Below are 23,490 nucleotides of genomic sequence, written 5' to 3'. Positions count from 1 at the left end.
GTTATCAGGATCTTTCAATGGCAAAAGACGGTTAAATTACACGTTTTGCGTAATTAGGAACCGCCAGAAATTTGAGTAAAATCGTCTAATTGATTTGACTATTATTTACGCAATAATTTTTAGATTAGTTGTTTATAAAAAAAATATATAGCCAGCCAAGTATAAAATAGGTATAAACAAACAGTATTTGCGGAACCAACTAGTTTTGATATAGTCATTAATTTATTTCTATAACGTTACTACATTAAAGTACAGTAATTTTGCGAAATGTTCAGTAGTTTAATATTTATAGAAATGGAAAAGCAAATAATAGTTTGATACCTAGTTGACATGACAAGGGAAGGGAAATAGAAACAAACAAAAGTTTGTCTGGGCCTGACATGCCTGGAGGCAACAGGCATTCATATACAATGGTACACACTACATAACCATACTTCTTTCGCCTCTGTTCAGGCGGAACATGTCGTAATGTCGGTTAGGATGATACCTAACCGTCATTACATAAACATAAATAACAGAAGAATGGATAGCTGAAGATAAGAATAGACAGACAGATAATAAATATAGTAGATATATATACCATGTACTATATTTGTCATTTTTTTTTGTAGTAAATGTAACACGGATATTGTGATATTAATCGTGATTATAAACAAAGAATACCATCCACCATAATTTATATCCAGGCAGAATTACAGCTCATTCCGTCATATAGAGAATGAACTTATATAACTTAACGTACATGTATGTACATATTATTACAAATACTAATATTACAGTATTTTCAAAACCGAACAGAATTTTCGAATAAGTATGTGTTGTTACCACAGATAATATAATATTACATAGTTGTCACTGAAGTACCATTTAAAATTGTAATGTATGTAATGTACAATATACAAGGTGGACTATATATTATGATAATCTGTCAGTTACTCCTTTTATATTTAAGGCGACGCCGTGATAAACTATTACTAAAAAAATCGTATGTAATGTACAATATACAAGGTGGACTATATATTATGATATTGCTCAAACTGTGATATTAAATTATTATTATTATATAATGGATACATTTAATATGTTCAGCCAGTAGATTGGACTGTGCGTTGATCTGTCAGTTACTCCTTTTATATTTAAAGATTATGAATGGACAAAGCAGTGCCAAGAACGTATGATATAAAGTAGCTAATAATAGTAAAACTAAGAATGGCGCACGTGATACGAATCTTTCCGATTTGAATGAAGTCTGACAGCGAACGAAGGTTAACAAACTAATGTAATCAATTAGGTAAGGGAAATCATGCTTCAAGTTGCTCAGCGAGTCATCGAGAGGGCTATGCTCACTTTCACCATAAAGAATTACATGTAATATTTATACTACACTATGAGTCCGTAAACGTTGTTTTGCCATATTAATGAAAATCGCTATTTAAAAAAAAGGATTCATGCTAGAAGGGTTAAAATTTAGGGTTGTATGTATTTTTCAATGCTAAATGATATAATAAAATACAAATAAAATATTATGTCAAAAAAATATTTACGGGTTGACAACTCTTATCACTTAGGGGTATAAAAAATAGATATTAGCCGACTCCCAGACCTACTAAATGCATATTCGTATAAAATCGGTCAAGCCGTTTCGGAGGAGTATGGTAACTAACAATGTGACACAGGAATTTTATATATAAGATATATACAGAGTAGAAGCTTACAGGTAATGCTCATTCCAGAATTGCAATCATTACATATTAACACAACTCTGAACAATACTGATGGTATCACCATATTCAGTTCAATACGCTACCTCACTTATCATGGCCGCGATTTCGATACCCGCACAATTAAAAAATTGTGTTTATGACTATTCCTTCGTCGTATTGTTTTTCTATCTATATAATGTAATATATCATTTAAAAAAATATGTACATAAAATTGTCTCTCAGTAGTTTAGTAACCGGAGTTAAAGAGCAATATTTTTTTGGGAGTAAATTACACTGTGATTATAAATAAATAATCCTGGATATACCATCTAGAATTATTTATTTATTTATCCTGTAATTTTAATCTTAAATTGATGGGACCGTAACTATTACTTACACAACAATTCAACAAGGATTTTAATTATAGGAATATAGGATACCTTATTATCCTTACCATTCATTTATTCCCCAATATAGAAACTAAGGGCTCCCATGAAAACAACTTAAGGAAAATAAATTAGAGATTGCACTCGATAGTTTCTTTTCAAATCTTCTCAACTGAGTAGCTAGCCGAACTGAACAGAATGAGTAGTGATAAAAAAAGATTACAAACAGAAGCAACAAAAATAGGATATTTGAATACATTATTATAATCAAAATACATTAAAGTGTTAAAAATGTCATATAAAGTGGGATATATGTGCCAAAATAAAAACTCTGTTCATTAGATAGTGATAATGCACCTTATTATTCATTACCAGCTCATTTATTCACTGCATCAACTATAATACACAGCACAAAGAATCATATATTATTTATAATGAAATAATACATATCACAACTGATATATTGTACCCTTAAGGTATGAGTAACTACACCAGCTATGAGAGAAACTTGGAAACCTTGATCTACTTAATATACATTGCACAACATTGTAATTAATAAACACATCTAAATAATAAATATGTACTTATTTATCCACACATACAAACTAGGGAAGAAGCATTATTCAATAATAATAAGTATCTATTCCACATAGAGAACATAAACATAGTGTATGTTAGAAAGTGGATCACAAATTGTTGTTGCAACTACTGTTAATGGTACATTCTCATATTGTATAAGTAGATATATTATAGTAGTATGTGTAGGGTGTAACCTATCACTTGTAGAGTACCTTAGAACTAACTGTAATTATGTAACACCATAATTACATAATATTGTTAACAATTTTCATTTGAAACAGATTAAAATATACACTTAGATCATTTGTATGTATATAACTTGAAATTACAACTAACAAATTGTTAATATAAAATAAAAAACGAATAAAAAGTAATTTGTTGCAATCGAGAATTTTAATCAAATGTATGTATGTATGTATGTGTATGTCTGATGTCTTTTCCAAAATCATAATGACATCTTTCTGTGCCATGATTAACCTGTCCTTACTTATTAAGCATGAGGTTTTCATATGAATTACCAGTTGTAAATCTTGCATACTTTATTGCTTTAATTAAAATAAAGAAAATATTACAAAGATATTATTAAATTGTATTTTTATACAATTTAAACTCTTTGTAATATTACACAATATATTTAATAAGCAGGAAATATGATGACTATATAGAGTATATATAATTATTATATGTACCTTCTTATTAAATATATTGTTTGACAAAATTGTATATTATTTAATACAAAAACAGGAGTAGGTACTGACTATACTTTACTTTGCTTTCTGACCAAATTCAAAACTGATTAAATTTTGGTCTATTGATGATTTAGACTGTAATGCTATTTTGTATTTGTTAGTGTAGTTTTTTTTACCAGGAATTATTAATTAGATAAAACGTAATTTTGAGACTTTGAATAAAATAATTAATATCTACTTCAATAATGGCATATTAAAAAAATTACAGAAGGTGTAACATTTATTTCATTATATTAATTCACTTAAATACTGACTATTTAGAAATATAACTACTCACTGTAATATTAAAAAAAATTTTTTTGTTAAAATTTAATTTCAATGTGAGACTGAAAGTCATTGAATGAAATTAAATACACGTCTGAAAAAGAAAAAATAAGATCTACTTAAGACTACAATACAGAAAATACTCTTTTTAACAGTTTAGTTTTTTATTACAGTTTATTAAAGTAAAATTTATACCTACAGAAATTTAAAATTAATTTCGTACAAATGTAATAGCTTACCGGCTACACCAGCTTCTACAGGATTTTCAAAAAACAATATAAAATATATATTTGAAAGAAAATACTTGTAGTCTAAGATGTGGTTGGTTGTTTTGAATATGATTGATTGATTACACAATTTATACAAGAAATGTTTCTGACTTTGATTTGAGTTTTGACTTTTTGAGTAGAGACCATTTTCGTTTTATTTAATCATGTTGCTGAAAAATCTGAATTGAAACAATTTTTTTTTATTACTTTAATACATAGTTTAGTACTTGTAATAAATAGAAATAAAGATTGTATAAGGTGTAATTTTATTGCAGGTACATGCTTGGTTTTCGAATTTCATTTACTATTCTAAGCGTAAACGTTTTGTTAGTCATTAAACAAAACGTAACATCAGGATCAGGTGTCAGATGTCTCACACATATGTATGTCAGTCATTATCAGTTGAGCTTATCACCGTCCGTCAGTATTGCATATCTGTTTTGATACTATTTCTGAAGCAATGTTTTACAATACGCGCCATCTATGTTTAGACACCGAAATTTGTAAGAGTAAAAAACCATACAGATTTCATTTTGGTCTCTATCATATAAAGATGGTGCCAATAATTAAAAACCTTATTGTTCTGTTATAGAAACAAAGAAAACTTATAACTACAGCTATTTACATAATAGCTGTAGCTGTAGTTATAAGTTTTCGTCGTGTAATCTGGGTTATAAATTTTGCTGCTTCCAGGAAGTAATGTCCTACAGATCTGAATTTATCTGACAAAACCATGTGAGGACAGTGTATATTTATTTCTTAGATACGTTTGTTAGAATATACAAAAATGTAGGTAACTATGTTGATAGTTTCATAATATAATTTGAACCATTGAATATTATACAAAATAAATCAGATCCGTTGTATGGACTGAATAAGATTTGAATAATATGTTGTAGCATTTACGTTTGTATTTATTTAAAATGTTGTCAAGAATTACTCGTAAATTAATATTGATACAAGGGTTTTACTATTCGGAAAAATATTTAATAGGATGCAATAACAATTCAGTTCCAAGTAAACCAGTGTTACTGTGTTTGTATTTATTTTTCTTTGGCAAGTGTTGCCTATTATGCCATTAGAAACAGGAAACGAGACGTGTATTTGTAATTGAGAATGCATATTTAGTTTGAGGGTTCTAAATTCAGAGGCCGCTCTATCTATTTTCTTTATACCTATTCCAATAAGTTAAGGTTAATTGACTGATGATTGCTGTCAGTCTGTCATCAATCGACCTGTTTACTATGTGTATATAATATTACATTTTTATACAATTATTACTTCATTTCAACGTAAAATATATATATTTTTATTTATTAGCTTATATTGTAATTAATATTACTGTATAATTTTACAAATACTTTATAACAAACGGTCATGGATACATTGTATATTGGAGATTTAGAAAATCGTTGTCGAACTTGTTTAAACAATACAACGAATAAAATGCACGATATTTTCGCTGAAAAAAGTGATGCTACTAATGCTGCTGAAATGTTGACGTCATGCACATCAATAATGGTAATTTGTACAGCTGTTATATTTCAATATGTATTTAATATACATGTATTATTTGATTATATTGAGTATAATTTTAGGTGAACCAGGACGATCCTTTACCAAAGAGGCTGTGTGGGAGTTGTTATAACTGTCTCGTAAGCTTCTATGACTTTAGAAAACTAGCTGAAAAGGTAGACACACAACTGAGGCAACAATTGAGTAGTATTACATCTCTGGGCGGTGAGGATGCAATGTTAGACATTAAAGTTGAAAATGATCTCGCTGACACGAGCGCCGATTACGATTTGCTGGATGACGATGATACTGGACTAGTGAAACAGGAGTTTGAAAATCATAATTCAGATGAAATGTCTAAACCGTTTTTGTGTGATATATGTTATCAATCTTTTGATAGCTCCATTCTATTGGAGACACACAGTCAGACACATATAAACGATACGAAACTAAAGTGTGACATATGCAACATGAGTTTCGTCAAACAATCTAAGTTAGAACAACACAGACTTAAGCATAACAAAAGCAAGTTGTACACTTGTAATTTCTGCTCCGAAACATTTAAGCATCACTATAAGTATGTAAAACATTTGATCACTCATGGTGAAGATGTGAAAAGTAGATCGTTTATGACAGAAATTAACCAGAATGCAAACCAAAGTTTCCAATGTGGTGTATGTTCCACTAGCTTTAAGTCAACACATTCCCTCGCAGCACACATGCGAAAGCACACAAAAAAAGATAGGGTGTTGTCTTGTTCTATATGTAGTAAAGTGTTTAAAAAAACTAGTCATTTGAAGAGACATGAACTATCACATGAAAATAATAGACCGTTCAAATGTACTCAATGTTCCAAATCATTTATATCAGATAGCCATCTGGCCGAACATATGAATAAACACAATGGTGTGAAGCCACATGCCTGTCCAATCTGCAGGAAATCTTTTTCCCATTTGTCAACATTGACTTCACATATAAAAATACACACAAGGGAGAAACCACATTTATGTCCAACATGTGGGAAAAGATTTGATTCTACCACAAACCTAAATCAGCATATAAAGAGGCATATTGGACTTAAGACATTTGCTTGTAACTTGTGTCCTAGGACATTTGTAAGTAAAGGTAAATAAAAGTTATTTGAAGTTTTTGTTTATTTTAAAATAATTGTAAACAACAACATACTATCATGAGTATCCCTAGGTTAGTCAGAGGTTGTTGGCTATTGATGATGCCAATAGCCAACAACCTCTGACTAACCTTATTAGGGCACACATCACTTATCATGCTTATGACAATTATCAACTGGTAGACCTGAAGACAAATGCAGTAATAGTTATAAAAGCTAAACATCAGGTAGAAACTTAATAAAGTTAAATCTCTTTCAACAAGAAAGTGGATTTCTGTTACCATACTAAAATACCCATTTTGCACTAAAAACCAACTGTAATAACTAATAATAACTATTTTTATCCCCCTCAAAATTTTTATGCAACTAGGATCACACTTAATTGAGTTGTTTTGGTCAGTCAATTAGACTCTAGACACTTAATTTTGGATCAAAAATTGACATGTAGGGATAGGCCACTAAATCAGTCAATCATATCTGTCAGATATCAGTATCTACTACTCTATATACTGAACAATATTTAATGAACAAATTTAAAATGTACTCTATTAACTTTGCAGGAGAGCTGAAGTCTCATGGGATAACACATACTGGGATACGTTCCTACACATGTGACCAGTGTGGTTCATCATTCACTAAAAGCAGTTCACTTTGCAAACACAAGTTGAACCATTTGGGTGTAAAACCATATCAGTGTGATGTTTGTCCTATGAAGTAAGTTTATCTATACAAATAAATAAAATTGAAGTGTCTCTTTGTAATTTCACTATATGCATTTATACACAGTACTTCAATAAAAAAAAAATAAAGAAAATGTTTGTCTGTCTGTTTGCTAATCTCTGAAGCGGCTGGATCTATTTCCACGGACTTGCTAATAGGTAAATTTGCTAATTTAAAATTTATAAAAACTATTTACAGGTTCGTTGGTAAAGAGCATCTGAAACGGCACTATCGTATACACACCGGCGAGAAACCATACGGATGTGATATGTGCGACCGTGCATTTACACAGAGCAATGATTTAGTCAAACATCGCCGGGCACATTTAGGTGACAAATTGTATAGGTAAGTTTATATTCCGTTTATACGGGGCTTCGGTGGTGCAGCGGTTTAAGACCATGCCTTCCGATGGTCACGAGTTTGATCATAGAGAACAAATATTTGTATTCATAAGTTATGATTTTCTAGGTGTTTGTATGCCTATGTGTTTATTTAAGGAAACCTGTATTCAAGTATTTTTATTAGTTGTTTAGTACCAACAACGGTCGTAGCATTAATTATTCTTTATTAAAAATAAAAATTTGTAGTAGGCCGCTGCTGGAGATTTTAATTTACATAAATATAAAAAACAATTTACTGACTCAAAACGTTTTTTAATTAATGTTAATTATAATCTGGATATAAAGTGTACTGAGTTACATCACTATGTATCGATTATGTATATCTGTATATCAATATTCTACTTCCGTTTTCATCGATACATATTAATGTAACAGTAATTTTTAATAAAGCCGATATTTATACATAGACTAATTAAAAATATATTATACATAAATATACCATCATATCTTTTATCAGAATGGTGGTCCATGACATTATCGAATATCGATGTCAATGTCATGGTGAAAGCAACACGGAAGTATAAATTGGCATTTCAATATTTTTTGGTGTCGGCCCGATCCGAATTCATGACATGGGTTTTGCTAAGACAAAAGTAGTATCCATACGTAAAATTAGAATAATCACGCTTTATTTATTATTAATTATTAAGCTCAAAAGCAGCGAGTAAAGGATAAATACAATTATGGGCAGACATATTCAATCTACCTTCACACGTCTTCGTTTCTTGCTACTATTGAAATGTTCTTTAACATCTACCCGCTGTTCTTCGGGTTACCCGTGATCATAGTGGTTGTAAAACTGCCGAATTATCGGAAGCCCAACAATAATATACAAAACGTGGGAAGATCCCGTCTTCGTTTGTTGCTACTATTGAAATTTTTTTTATCACGCTGCTCTTTAGTTTATGCGTAATCATGGCGGTTGTAACATTGTCGAAATATCAACTGTCGAGAACTCAGAATACTGAGTTATTAATAAATAAATATGAGGTGGTTATATACAATGATTTTCTTAATCGTCGTATCTGTCTGGTTGGAGTTTATCTTCAGCCGCTCTACAAGTCATTCCGCGGGTTTGGAGTGCCTTCTGCACTGCCTCCATATTTCGGTAAAGATGTAAAGGCCAACTGCAGCCAACAACGTATAACAACAGCAATTCGAAGAGCTTTTGGTTGTAAACCGGTATTAATAATCCATTGGTCCACGACGCTCTCAATGTATCATATCTTCTAGATTATCTGTAAGAAATTGCTTATAGCGATAAGACCTCCTTTTGTTATTACTTTTCTATTGACTGTTTTTTCTTATTATGTTTCTTCTGTGTACACAATAAAGAGTTTATTATTATTATTAAATAATATATTTTTCGTTTACAGATGTGCAGAATGTTCAGAATCTTTTCGTCTCAAAAGCGAGTTGCGACAACACGTATCTGAACATTTCATCTCTCGCCGGCTACAAGCATTAAATGTGAAGTCATCCGAAGTTAGCGATGCGTCTACTAATAACGAAACAGAACTTAATAGTACAAACATAGCTATTGGTGATGATGTGACCACTGAAAGTGAGAACATGGCGATTATACAGAACGGAGCACTATTAGCCGATAGAAATGAGAAGTAATTTGAATATGGAAATCTATTTTATTTACAAATTTAATTTAAGTATCACAATATTATATGTAATGTATTTTATATAATTTTAATGTAAATATCCAATTTGTTTTGTATAAATGGTTAGTAATTTATATTGTTTGGTCAAATATAACTTATGGCTATGGTATTTTGTTCATTTTATTATTTGATCTATTCTGGTCTACTTTGGAAACTAGTTCTGATCCAGTGATATTGGCTTTTCATCCTTCTATACTGTTATTATTATAACGTATCCATCTTCTTGAATAATTATTGCAACGTAATAACACTATAATCCTTATTTTGGGAAGGAACTGACTCCTGATATCCAGCTCACGCTAGTTTGGGAGTCAGGACTCCATCAAAATAAATAAAAAAAAAAATTCCATATATTGAGTAATGAAAAAACGAATTAACATTGTTATCGGATTTTTAAGTTTAATCTTTATTGCGTTTCTGTGTAACAATACATAACTGTATTAGATTGAAGACACTTCAGTTAGAGTCCAGAGTAGATGTGCTGATAGAATTACTTTTAATACAATAAAAAAAGTAATTATATAATGAACTCCTAATAGTTAATTAAGAACACAATTTTGATCAAATGTTTGTCTCCAATATTGTGAACATTGAATTATTCTATTTTTAAATTGTTAAATAAATAAATGTGTAAAGTTTAAGAGTTTTATTATATAATGTGACACAGGGCTGTCTCGTATATGATGCCAACCCTCCCACATTAGGGTTGGCATCATATCTCATGGCAAGGTATAATCAATGGTTTAGGAAGAATAATCAGTCTCCACTTATATTTCATACTAGTTGTACCCGCAGTTTCACCCGCGTTATATGTTTTATCAAAGTTCAATAGTTTTTGCATGAAATCCATGATCACAAACTTTCGTGTTTATAATAATAACATTAAAATTTACAATAGGTTGAAAACCAGATTGTAGTACGTATTTTTGTGACTAACCATTTAAATGATGCATTGACTATATCAAAGAAAAATTAGATATACACTGATATAAATATCAGAAGGACATTACTCATTGGCAAGCCGTGAAGACCACTTTCGTAGAAACGAACAACAATAGGTGCATGACTGTACTTATGTGTATTTACGTGTGGTTTGCGGTAGTAATCGGTAATCTTTCCATATAATAAAATCGTAGAATCATGACAAAGCTTCTACTGTCTGTATGTCTGTGTCGAATTAAATATTGACAGGATATGTTGTTAAATAGGGATCAACACAGAGAAAGCTTATGAAATACCCCCTAAATAAAAATATCCTACTTAATTTTATGAATATTTGAAGATCGTCTACCATTTTTAATAAAATAATGAAAATCTTAATAAACTAGCTGTGCCCTTGGTTTAACCCGCGTGAAGTTTATAGCCTATGTGTTATTCTGATGTATAAGCTACATTACTGTAAAGTTTCATCAGAATCCGTTTAGTAGTTTTTGCTTCAAATTAACAAACATCCATCTATACATCCATACTCACAAACTTTCAAGTAATAACATTAGTAAGAAATTAAATGGCGCCATATTGGTTTTTTAATGTGAATGTTTAATTATAATAAATAGATGGGATTTAAAAATGTACACGAATTCGCGTGACAACTAGTTTTGAATAATTCTAACTCACAAGTGGTATTGACGACCTTAGTCTGAGGCGAGTCTGCTTGTTTTGTGCGTTCTATAACTATACAATATATTGTGTTTCGAGGAATTTTTCATACATTGATGTCTGAAACTGATACACTTTTTTTAAATACATAGGTACCTAGTATAATGCTTTGAAAATAGCCAGATCAAATCAAACTATTTTTCTCATAAATACAAATGTTTGCAGAATCGAATCCGCAACCAGATGATGTGAGTTGGTCTACTATATCACTATAACACCGAGGTCGTCAATAATATTATGCTCTCGCCCACAGATCAAAGATACTTCTTTTTCTGTGCTTTCGTCTAATATTTATTTGTGAAGTGCGTACCTACTGTGTACGTCTCGAAATATTTTTCTTCACGAATTGGTTGCTCAGCTAAGGACAGTATATTTGTATGGATAAAGCATAAAGTATTTAGTACAAGACAAAGGTGGGTAATAAATAATAAATGTAAAGGCACATGCAGGCAGTGGGTGTTTGGTCACGTTTGAAAGGGAAACTTCATGCCATAGAGGTTAATCAAATTTCTATGGAAATGTGCTACGTGTTCACTTAGTACCACTGCCATTCATATTCACACTACTTAGATACATATCATTTCACTTTATCCGAGCTTCATTTAAGTATTTAGATTAAATAAAAATTTAATACTAAACACTAATTGGTAGGTAGGTATAGGTACTTAAAAATGGTACATTTCCTTATTTAGTCTTGGTCTTTATTTTCAAATAGACTATATATTTTTTTTTAAGGATGATAATGGAATGGTACACTCGCCTGCGCTAACGGTTTACGCTGGCGTGGCACCAGTGGAGGATGATAGGATGAACATGAAGTCAGATCAGTTAGCCCAACGTGACAAATTCGCCGGGAATGTATCACGATGGTTTCCAGGGGAACCGCGTGGAGGTCGATCTGACATGGTACATTGCTAGCAATGGGATCATTAGTCCACATTACTAACAATCCCCTTCCCCCAATAGACAATATTATATAGTCTATATTGTAGGAAAGAAACTGTTTAAGGATTTACAGTTATGTATTGTTACATTGTGTGTTGCTTACGTGAATGACAAAAATTAAATTACGTATGGGTCACATGTGATTTAAATTTCGTCCTTCAGATTGCTTTATTGTTACGTGCTGTTGCTATATTTTTTTGTGTGAATTAATATGGTCCACTCTGATGCGCTAACGTTTTAGTTGGCGCAACACTAGTGGAAGATAATAGGATGCATATAGCTGAAATAGTGACGATATTACCAGGAAATAGGCTACGGTAACCGTACCATTAGATGCGCTGTAAGCTTGTTTGCCACCTTCGTAGTGTAAGAAAAATAGGTAGGTAGGTACCATAATGGTTTCCATAGACAATCAGTCTTTATGCCTTATTTGTTGAAATTATTGAATAGTCTGCAGTAATACTCCAAAGTTGGTGGTATGTATAAATATGTAAGTATTTTGTGTTTATTTAAATATGTACTTGTAGGTATTAGTCTATTATTGTGAAAACTTATGTTTTAGAAGAAAAAGTTTGTACATAGCCACTTTCACTATTCTAGCGTGCAATTGTATTCGATTTTCGTGTTCTTTGCATTCAAACGGACCTAATTATCTATTTTTTTATGTTCATGCCTTCTTTTTAATGAGTTACGTAAACAGAAACTGTGATACCTGGTATATTATGTTATCTGTGGTAATAGTATGTTCACAGCACACTCCACATAACTTAAAAAGGTTAATTTTATTTTAATTGGTCTGGCATGCCAGACATTTTTTGTTTTTTCTGTTTTAGATAATCTTTGAATACCTGTCGGATGCGGATGTTAATAAATTTATTAGTAGGTAACACAGGCAGGTAACTCAGAATGCGATTTCCTTCTATCCTGATATACTTTCTACAGTCGGCAACGTTTTACAGGCATATAGCTTGCGCAGGGTGGATACTACGACTTATATGACACGTGGTGTGTTCGTTCATGCTATTCGCGACAATTATCTCTATCCATTAGGTGAACTGTCAGCTTGTTTGCCATTCTAATCGACTAATCATGATGGAGATCATGATAGGAGTTTGCCATGAAAGTTTGTCATTTGGCATGGTGGGCAGCATATTAAGTATACTTAATATGCTGCCTCCATGACAAATCACCCTCTAATCAACCGTTTTAAATAGTGAAGATGGCACGCCTAATTACCATGCCCATAACTTAAAAAATCATACTTATGTATGTATAATATAATAATTACAATCATATTAGTTTGCATTTCAAATTATGGTATAAGTACCAGAATATGTTGATCTATAAATAAATAATGCCCACAAGGCATTGAGGTGACACATCTTATTATATAAGAAGTGTTAAGTTAAACTATGAGATGACAAAAAACCGGTTTCATAGCTTTCAAAATATAGGCAGCCGGAATAAAAGCGTATGTTTATTAATTGCATATTGTTGACAAACCTAATTACCTGATTCCGAGTGACTATGATAGGCTCGTCTGCTACACGTTGCTTTTCAATAATGATATGCTTGATGAAATGTAGGAGCATGTCGAGTTACTTTCACTATGGTATAACAATAGCATAATGCCTTTTTAGTGAACGGAGCACTGGACTTGATGATACACCAGTGCATACTGCAAAGTAGTAAGGTGCTTAGACCATATTTAAAATAGCAAGACGCAAGTTTCTTGCTAGTTCCTCTGCGATCCGAATGAATGGTAGAATAAAAAAATATGACTATTTAAAAGTGCTTATATTATTTTTATTTTATAAATTTAAAATTCTATTCTATATAGGTATGAATATATAGTAAATTATAAGTAATTACGTCATTAGCAAGGTTGTATTCTACACGAGCAGTAACTCAAGTAGAGCTAGAGCTATATTTCAATTCTTACGATGTTGTGTTTTTTATTATGAAAAGAGCATTTTTCGACATTATTGGCTATCTTTTCAAATAAATTTGCATTGCTAAGATGGCAATATGGTTATAAAGCAATGCCAGAGAAATGAATTGCTTATATTCGGTATATTTAAATAAAGGCTATATCTATTATATAATAATACTATAACTTTTTAGTTAAGAATTTCCGAAACAACAACCACATGACCTGAGGCATGAGTATTTTGGAAGTTATATAATTGAAGTAACAAATGTAAGCAGATAGGTAAGTATGTATAGGTACCTACGAGTATATGTGAATAGAGGTCTTACGCACTTGGTTCTTGCCGCCTACGCGTTAAAATAAACATATTTAGAGTTTCTAAAAACACATTTAGTAATTTCTTGTCATAGATTGATATGCTCGATTGGATCTCTGGACCACATCTCACTTATCCTATTGTTATTCTTTGTCAATGAAGGTAGATAGATGCCACTTTCTCCAGTGAGTATAATATTACTTTTCAAGGCAATAAATGTATTTTGTTATTTAAAAAAATGCTGTTAGTTTATTTAAATACCGATTTATTATTATGAGAAAAATGTTTGATTAATGACCATGAAGATCACGAAGATCAAGAACTCTAAATACAAGTAGAATTTAATGTGATAGAATATTAAAAAAATTCAAAATACTAAAATCATTAATTAATGTAGAACTTTTAGCCGCTTATGTACGTATTATTTTTATAGTATATTTTTTTCCCTACCGTCCAGTTCAGTATACAGATTCAATTTAGAATAACTGGCAAGAAACTCAATTAATTTTTTTTTAAGCCAGTTTATTTGCAATGTATTTTTATATAAGTCTTGTCTATGTATAACATTAAATAAAAATCCTGTGCATTAATAACTATTGCCATGCCACATAAATATTCTTTTGAACGTAACGTAATCACTATTACAAATGATAACTCATGATGACTGAGGTCTTAATTATTAAGTCAAGGTGCGACAATATTTTTTTTATAAAAAATGATTAATAAATAAATGTGAGTTTTCTTCAAGCATGTGCACCAAAGTAAAATTTGGCAACCTAGATCTTATCATAAGAGTGATAAGTACCAGTATGTTACCTCATAGTTGGTGGAATGCTGCAGTGCTGTGGTGAGAGAAGGAAGTGGTAGGGTCACTGTTTGCTGCGGCTTTGCGCGTACAACGCACGCGTACGGATTTCCTTTGCGTTCATTCGGATTTCTAGCTGTAGATTTTAAGCGACCGTATTTTGGAAACCGGGGATTTTACTATACAAAAAGAATACAATTAAAAAAAAAAGTGTTCAATGAAGTTCATATTTGAATGGCGTAATCGAGGTTTGTATATGAATCTTTTATAAATTTCTTCTACATTACTATGTTGAACTATTACTTAGTAGTTATCTAACTTGACAGTTTGCGTACTTTGTGCGAATTTTAAAGTAAATAGAAACCTTTATGGGCTTACCTCAATCACATTATATGTTATCTTATTAATCATATAATTGTAATTAATTTTTATCATAAAATGCACGTGGAAATTTGACGAATGTAATAGTTTAAAATAATTTTATCGACAGAATTAATAATTCTAAACTCGACTTATATAAGATATTTAGAAATCGCTGACAGTAATAATTAAACTGATATATTTAAATTAGTGTATTTAAATTAATTCTAAATATTTCTGAATGGTAACACGCAGAAATATTTATAATTAGCAAAAATCGGAATTTTTAACCGACATTAAAATAAAGTTCTCAATTGGATTTTTATGTTAATTTTATATATGTTGTTACTTCAGAATTGTTTTCTATGTGAACTGATTTCGATAATTATTTATTTTATTAGCATCATGACTTGTCTCCCGTATAAATATAACTAAAATTGACTTGAGTTATTCTTAATATTGCGATTGAAGCCAGTTTTATTACAAACCTGGACCAGGTATTATGGTACTTTGTCATCTTTATACAATGTATAATCTGTCCCCAATTATTATTATTTAACTTACCTAATACACAAGTACCAAGCGAATCGAAAGGCATTGGCTTGTGAAATAGTGATAACCATAAAACTGTGGTATTTTAAGTAGAAATGAAGTAATAACCAGTATCCATAAGGTGTTATTAAAGCCTTAAATATGAGTAACGGAAGTACATAAATATTGTACGGGTTTAATAAAAATAAATAATAATCATTGCTAATCGCTAAATAGTTAATCCATTATATTGTTATTCCTTTGAATTCACAAGGAACCTTGTCATTATTTATTAAAATTTATTTCAATTTTATAACATTTATGACAATTTGAAATATACGCAGCGATATGGGCATGTCAAGTGTTGCGTTCGGCACAACACCGACGTCTGACTGTCTCATTTGGGATAGTAGTCGTGATCATATGTTTTATTGCAATTGTTGATTTCAAGTCAGTGTAAAGAAGGAGGTATGCTTATTAAATATACTTCAATTAATTGACATATATTATTTATAGTGTTCACAAAAGTACATAAATAAGTAATATTATACCTATATTATCATATTCTACTACTAACAATCTCGACAACCACAGAGATTTCGTTTTAGCTTCTTAGATTAAAACAATAAAAACAGTTAATAAAATTTCCATAAAAAATGTGTCAGTGAAACTGTATCCAGGTCACGGAAACTTGAAATTGTATAACGGAATAAAATACGTACAGTGTAAAAATCATAAATATGTAATAGCCATAACACTCGATTTTCGAATATTGTAATCGACTCAGGGTCAATATGCATGTTAATATTATAGCCCAGCTGTCTAATTCTCGATTAGAAACTCTCTACGTCGCTTTCAAATTATCGCAAGACAAGAATACTACCGTAGGAATTGTTCGTGGCGTGGAATGTACACTATTATGTTTAATAGATACCTACTCACTATATATTTATTCGTGCATACATTCGTGAAAACATTAATATAATTCAAGTATATAGAATTTAATTACGCATATATATTCATTATATATGTTATCGCGTTATTTTGCTCCTTCCTTTCCGTTTCCAAATGCCTTCCCTTAATAAAAACATCTTAAATGGCCGGCAACTCACCTGCGATTTCTATAGTGCTCATGATCGGCCCTAAAAATTTACTATCAGGTAAATAAATCAAACTCCCTATGCTATAAAAACAATATACGTATATAACTAAAAATATAATAATTATAACTTTAATAAATTTTAATAAACAATATCTAAGTAGTATAAAGCAAAGTCGCTGTTTTCCTATGTCCTTTGTTTATTTCTTTTGAACAACTCAACTGTACGTAATGTACTTTTCAATTCAATTCAATCTTTCAGAGAATGTCTTCAGGGAGTTTATTTCTGTACATAAAATATCATTTTTTTATTCAAATGAACTTACATTCAAACACTTTTAGATAGTCATTAGATACTTATTTTTCTAATCTACCGCTAATTTGGATGTACCATCCAAGAAGAACGAGTAAGAAACTTACGTGTTGCTCTTTTAAATAATTGCTGTAATTATAACTTTACCTTATTAAATTGAAATGTATTAATACAAACTACCAACTAGCACTAATTCAATAGAGTCAAAAGACACAATCTTAGGTGAGTAACTAAGTAAGATTAAATCAGTTAATAAGACTAAAGTAGGATCCGTCAGGCGGGAGTCGGTCTTCAGCCGCTCCATGGGTCTATCTGCGGGTTGTAGTGTCTTATCTTGTGTCTTGCGGGTTGTAGTGAGTTATCTGCCCTCGCCCCCTATAGTCCGGTGAAGCTGTAAAGACCAACAGCATTAGAATAGTTTGAAAAAAAAAGGCCGAAGGGTGAGATAAGGTAGCAAAATTATAGGATATGAACCATGACATCTCATTGCTCCGTAACGGCATGGGCATTATGTATACTTACTAATTGTCAATAGGTACTTGCTAATTTTAAAAACAAACATATATCAATTTTATAAAAAAATACTTGGATAAAACCTGTGGATATATAAACAAACACATTTCGACATTAAGTACAATTTATAATATGTATATAACCACTCATTATACACTGTAAATGAGCAATCATTGGAAATGTCAACAGTTCATAACCATTGGCTTTTAGTATGAAATATGTCAAAATAATATGTTGTTTGGTTACTTACGTGTTCTAGTTTACATACATTTTTGATGACAAGCAATAGTAATAATACTATCTGTGGTAATAGTATGCTAGCTAGGTAAAACGGTACTACCTACTCAGGTATTCAGACAGAAAGTGTATAACTGTATGTTCGTATAAATATGTTTTCTATTCAGATACATCGATATTATCACATTTTGTGTACATTTGTTTCAAAAAAATTGTTCCTAGGACATATAATCTATACAAATAAATAAAATTTAAGTGTCCGTTTATAATATCAAATTCACAACATTTCATTAAATGCATAGGAAAACATATATAAAACATTCTTTTAAATATTTTTGTATTAGTCTGTTTGTTCTTGCTAACCTCTGAAACGGCTAGACCGATTTTGATGAAACTTTCACTCGCAGATTGCTATTGTTTTAATAAAATGAACTTCATATTCAGAATGGCAAACGCATAGGGGTACTACTATGATATTACATATTATACTATGACATCCGCGCTCTTCATACCTATATAATTACCTATTGTTGCCAATCATCACCAAGTGGCCCATCAATTTGATTGCCATTCCAATTACATAAAAAATACAGCTTTTAATATGTAGTCTTTAACGACTTATAAGTTATAACATAAAACATAATATTCTTACTCGTAATAAATCCATTACCTACTTACGTATTTACCTAACCTCTCAGATATTTCATAAACAAACTTAATCCAGATGACTATGATTTTGCAATCTACAGTCTAGAAAACATTTAGCTAATAGGAAATTACACTTTTCCACGTTAATTAAGTTTATTAGTATGTTATTACGCAAATATTTTTATTAATTAACTTATTTCATTATACATATTAATTGCGTAACATTGCGTATACATCAAGTAAACGTTATGTATTATCCAAAACAAAGATTAACTCTAGACTAGAGCTAACCTTAGTTTAATCTAGGTTTTGACCTGTGTCAATCCTAATTTATATCCAAAAAGTTGTATGTAATTTGTACAGCAAACGAGCTAATGACCTACTTGATGGTAAGTGGTATCTATCATCCATCGTATCGTCTATATGAACAGCCCCATGAATCACATTATCATGTGACGCCTTAGATAGCGCTCATGCGTTTACTATTTTGATTAAGCTGTTGCTGCTATATGCTACCCTGCAATCAAAACACAGCTTACACAGCTACTTAAGCTAAAGTTGAAATAGGTGAGATTGAGAATGACTTTTTACAACATGTACTTCAGTGGTTTTTAACCTGTTCTTGGTGTAGATATTGTTCAAAGATATCAAAATATACCAATAATTTAAAACATAAAGATAAAATTTTCGTTATTTTTACAGAAAAGTAATTTCAGATAAATATATGTCTAACGGCAATGCTATATATTTTTTTGCTAGTTAATTGGTTTCTTGCCGAGAAGACATAATAAATATTATCTACATATTAAGTAAGTATATAAGACAAGTAATACTCATGCTTGCAATCTTTACAACTCTTCGGCGCGTTGCCTAAGCTGTATTTTTAGTTTTAAATAAATATTGACACATTATAAGTAAGAACTTACATAGTTCGTTAGATTCCCCGTTTATATTCTTAACTATGATTGTATCGGTCTACTTATATATATTATGTATTTCCAAAAAAATTAACATGGCATGATACTACTCAGAACTTTCAGAAGAATGATCAATAAATTTGTGTGCCGGCCTGTCTCTACAAGTGGCAAACCAGTCAGCCTATTAAACTTAACAATACAGATGCTAACGATACGAGGCTCCTTATAAATACGAGATTTTTGGCCTTTCTACGAGAATATTTTCATCCCTATATATATACAAGTTTGTAATAGATATGTTCGAAAATTGGTCAAAATACCTGATGTACGGAGGTTGGAGAGCCAAAATGTGGTAATTTAGAAGATATACTCACATTTTTGATTTCTTTGTATGATGCTATATGTTTTATTATGTTCTATTATGTTTTTAGTTTGGCAACCCTGCTTTATAGTGTGAAGTAAAGACGACTAGCCGGTTTTAGTGTTTTTCACGGCTCTGCTCTGTTAAGTATACGCATGCTCGTTAACCTCTTATATCGCTTGGAAAAGCATGAAAGTCATCACCTGATGTCAAAATAATTCTCTGCAGCAATTTCCACAGAATATAATGTCCTGTTTGTAATCATCGCATTTAATTTCAATGCTACCGTAGCTAAAAAGAAAAAAAATGGAAATAATTTTGTCGTATTTGTCTTTGTCCCGCTTGGTCTCATCTGTTGTTATGTTTCAAGTGAAATAATAAAAATATGGTATACTAGCTTATTGTTCGACTTCGTCTGTACAAATTTTAATTGCCTTTTACACTCCTTCGTGATTGTTATTTATTATAAAATAAATTATATACGTTTTTGAGATGAAATCTATCTTCATGTCAAATTTCATTTAGTTCCTTTCAGATGTTTTATTGTAAAAATGTAACAAATAAACAGACACCAACAAATAGATATCTCATTTATAATATTAGTATGGATAAAAGAATCACCAGAGAAACACGAATTCCAACATTTTGACCGTACTTGACCGAATTGATTAATTAATTTATTATCGCCAGTATACCTTGAAAGTTTGCTAAGATGTAAATATCTAATATAATATATAAAAATATATTATCATTACCTATGCAAATTTCTTATAATAAAATATTTATTAGAACGAATTTGCAAATTTATTTATCCGATAATAACTCCAAAATTTCGTAAGCATTGGGAAATTGTTCGTTTTTAATTATTACGACTATGATTATGTATTTAATAAAACATGATAAAGTCAAGGTGTACTGAAGATTAAGAATAGAATAAATAAATAAATAGAAATGAATGTAAGTTTTAAATTTTATGAAATGTTATAATCTACCGGAAAGTACATAGACAAAACGCTGATACAACTCTACCATTAATTCCTCCCCAGCAGAAAGTGGGATTACGATCGGCATAGCTATTAAAAGACATAGCTACGCAAAAGTCAATGTGAATATAATTTTGAAGCATTGCTAATGAATTAAAAGAAAAAAGTAAGTAAGTCAGAACTTGCTTAAATATAATCTAAAGTAGTTAAATGAAAAGTAAAATTTATTTATACTATATATATATACTAGCTGTACCGGCGATTTTAACCGCATGAAATTTATAGCATTATTTTATATATTATTTTGATGTATAAGCTATATTACTGTAAACTTTCATCAAAATCCATTCCGTAGTTTTGACGAAATTCCGCGTTCCGCGTGAAAGACTAACAACAAACATATGGATGTTTATTACTCCCTGTTACTCCGTACTTAGAAACTTTCGCGTTTATAATATTAATAAGTTAATAAGATATAATTGTTTCCTTAAGTGTTCTGTTCTAATTTCTGCTCGCAAAATCATATCCGCCGAGTAGAACGCTATTTGGCATTTCTGATGGTGATTGATTATTGTGAAATTTTATGATACAAGAATTGGGCGGAGTGACATGTCGGTTTCACTTTGAGATCATATTGTCCTGTACAACGGTTCTTGAGCAATGTTTGGCAAATATTTATGATTATGTTGAAAAACACCATTATCCTCACGTGACCTGAGAAGATATTATTGCAAAATATTATTATTATGAAAAAGATTAGAAAACGGTATGTTTTATTATCTCATATTAGTATGTTTAAATATGGAAACTTTTGTTATATTTATTAAATATGTGAACATTTAATAAATTGACATACATGCTTAATCAAATATTAAATCATTATATGTATAATTGAAGTAATAAAAATAAAATAAGAAAATAATTGGCTGTCTCCTTTCTCTATAGAAGATATAAAAGGTATTCATAACGTTAATAAACTTAAAAATTCAATATACCTTTTGAAAACACAAATTCAATTAAACAAGTAGGTGGCCACTTTCGTCTTGGTACCCATGGCTAGGAAAATGGAATTATTAAATATAATAATCATCAATACTTACTAAATATTATAGGGAACTTATTTACATTTAAAACGAAGACTCTAAATTATGTGCAAATTATTCGTTTCATAAAAAAATATTCAATGAAATCAGCAAATAACTTCCAGTTACGCAATTCTAAAGATTGAATATTATTGTTGATGGTCCTGTTTGGCTACACTTAATGGTATAAAATTAACTAACAAAATTAATATTTAGCGTTGATATGTCTATGGTAATTTAAAGTAATTAGAAAATATTAGATGAAAAAAAATTTAATTATATAGTACACTAAATTCTCTATCTATTGCGAAAAATGGTTATTATTGATAAATATTATATCAGAAGGGACTTATCACACCTTTCGGATCAAACATATAGTCTGTTAATGTTAGTCAGCTGCCATAAAAATAATCTTAAGCAATCCGCTAGGAGTGGGAATAGAAATACTACTATTATTACTACAACGCGCTTGAGACTCATTAGACTTTAGAAGTTCTCACTATACTATAAACATACCAAGCAGTGGTCATCAGATCGCTTATCATTTTCAAAACAGATACATGTAGGTACTGACAAAATTATTATTTTTTTCTATTAACCGCGTCGCCTGAAATAAGAGCCATTTTAATAGTTTTAATAGGTAAAGAATGTAGCTATAATAATGTGTATATAATAATATAATAATAATTATCCATAAATTGTATATATTAAAACATTAAAAAATCTTCAATTAAAGTATTATATTGTTTAAGTACATTAATCATTAAAAAATAATAATTGCTTTTCATTCATTGGTAATTTCTGCTTGAAATAATCAACGAACTGTGACATTGATAATTTACCAACCGCCAACAAGAGACTATTGAATAATGTTGCCGAAATCATCTCATAAAATAACGACAGCCACATTCACTTTCACTAAGTTTTTTATTTTTTTTACAGCAGCTTCGTGAGGCAAAGGAAGTGACGATTTGGCGGATTCAAAACGGCCACAGTGCTCTGTGAATAAAAGTGTTCTTTGTGATTGTTTAGTTCAGTGTAAAGTGATATATTATTTACATCAAGAAACTAATTTCACAAAATGGTAAGTTATAAAGTGTTCGAAAATTATAAGATATAGAATTAGCATAAATTCTTTTAAGGTTAAATTTTAAACTCTTCAGATGAATTACTTGAATTAAGAAAATACTAAAGTATATTGTCAAAAAATATTCACAGGGTAATTTTAGAGTATCACTTCTTTAAAGTTGCAGTTAAATTGAAATATTAATTTTTATTTCATTTAGATTTTTTATTTTATTGCTATCGGTATCAGTTTATCTAATACTTGTTCATATTCATGTCAAGAAATATTTATAGATATGTACACTTATTACTATTATATGAATATTACAGTCACTTTA

At 30.3% G+C, this 23,490-nt stretch overlaps 1 protein-coding gene across 1 annotated transcript; it reads left to right on the top strand.

Moving 5' to 3' along the window:
• Nucleotides 1–5,212: 5,212 nt before the first annotated feature.
• On the top strand, nt 5,213–9,971 carry LOC131855048 (zinc finger protein 883-like). The gene is made up of 5 exons (XM_059206264.1): nt 5,213–5,471; nt 5,549–6,590; nt 7,155–7,308; nt 7,513–7,659; nt 9,092–9,971. Exons 1-5 carry the CDS (start codon nt 5,328–5,330, stop codon nt 9,336–9,338), a joined length of 1,734 nt encoding a protein of 577 aa, XP_059062247.1. The 5' UTR covers nt 5,213–5,327; the 3' UTR covers nt 9,339–9,971.
• Nucleotides 9,972–23,490: the final 13,519 nt, after the last annotated feature.

The sequence above is a fragment of the Achroia grisella genome, unplaced genomic scaffold, assembly GCF_030625045.1.
Source record: "Achroia grisella isolate CSIRO2021 unplaced genomic scaffold, CSIRO_AGI_Agris_v1 utg1062, whole genome shotgun sequence".
In the NCBI taxonomy this organism is placed as follows: Eukaryota; Metazoa; Arthropoda; class Insecta; order Lepidoptera; family Pyralidae; genus Achroia; species Achroia grisella.
The sequence above is the reverse complement of the archived record's forward strand: the minus strand, read 5'-3'. Positions and strand labels throughout refer to the sequence as shown.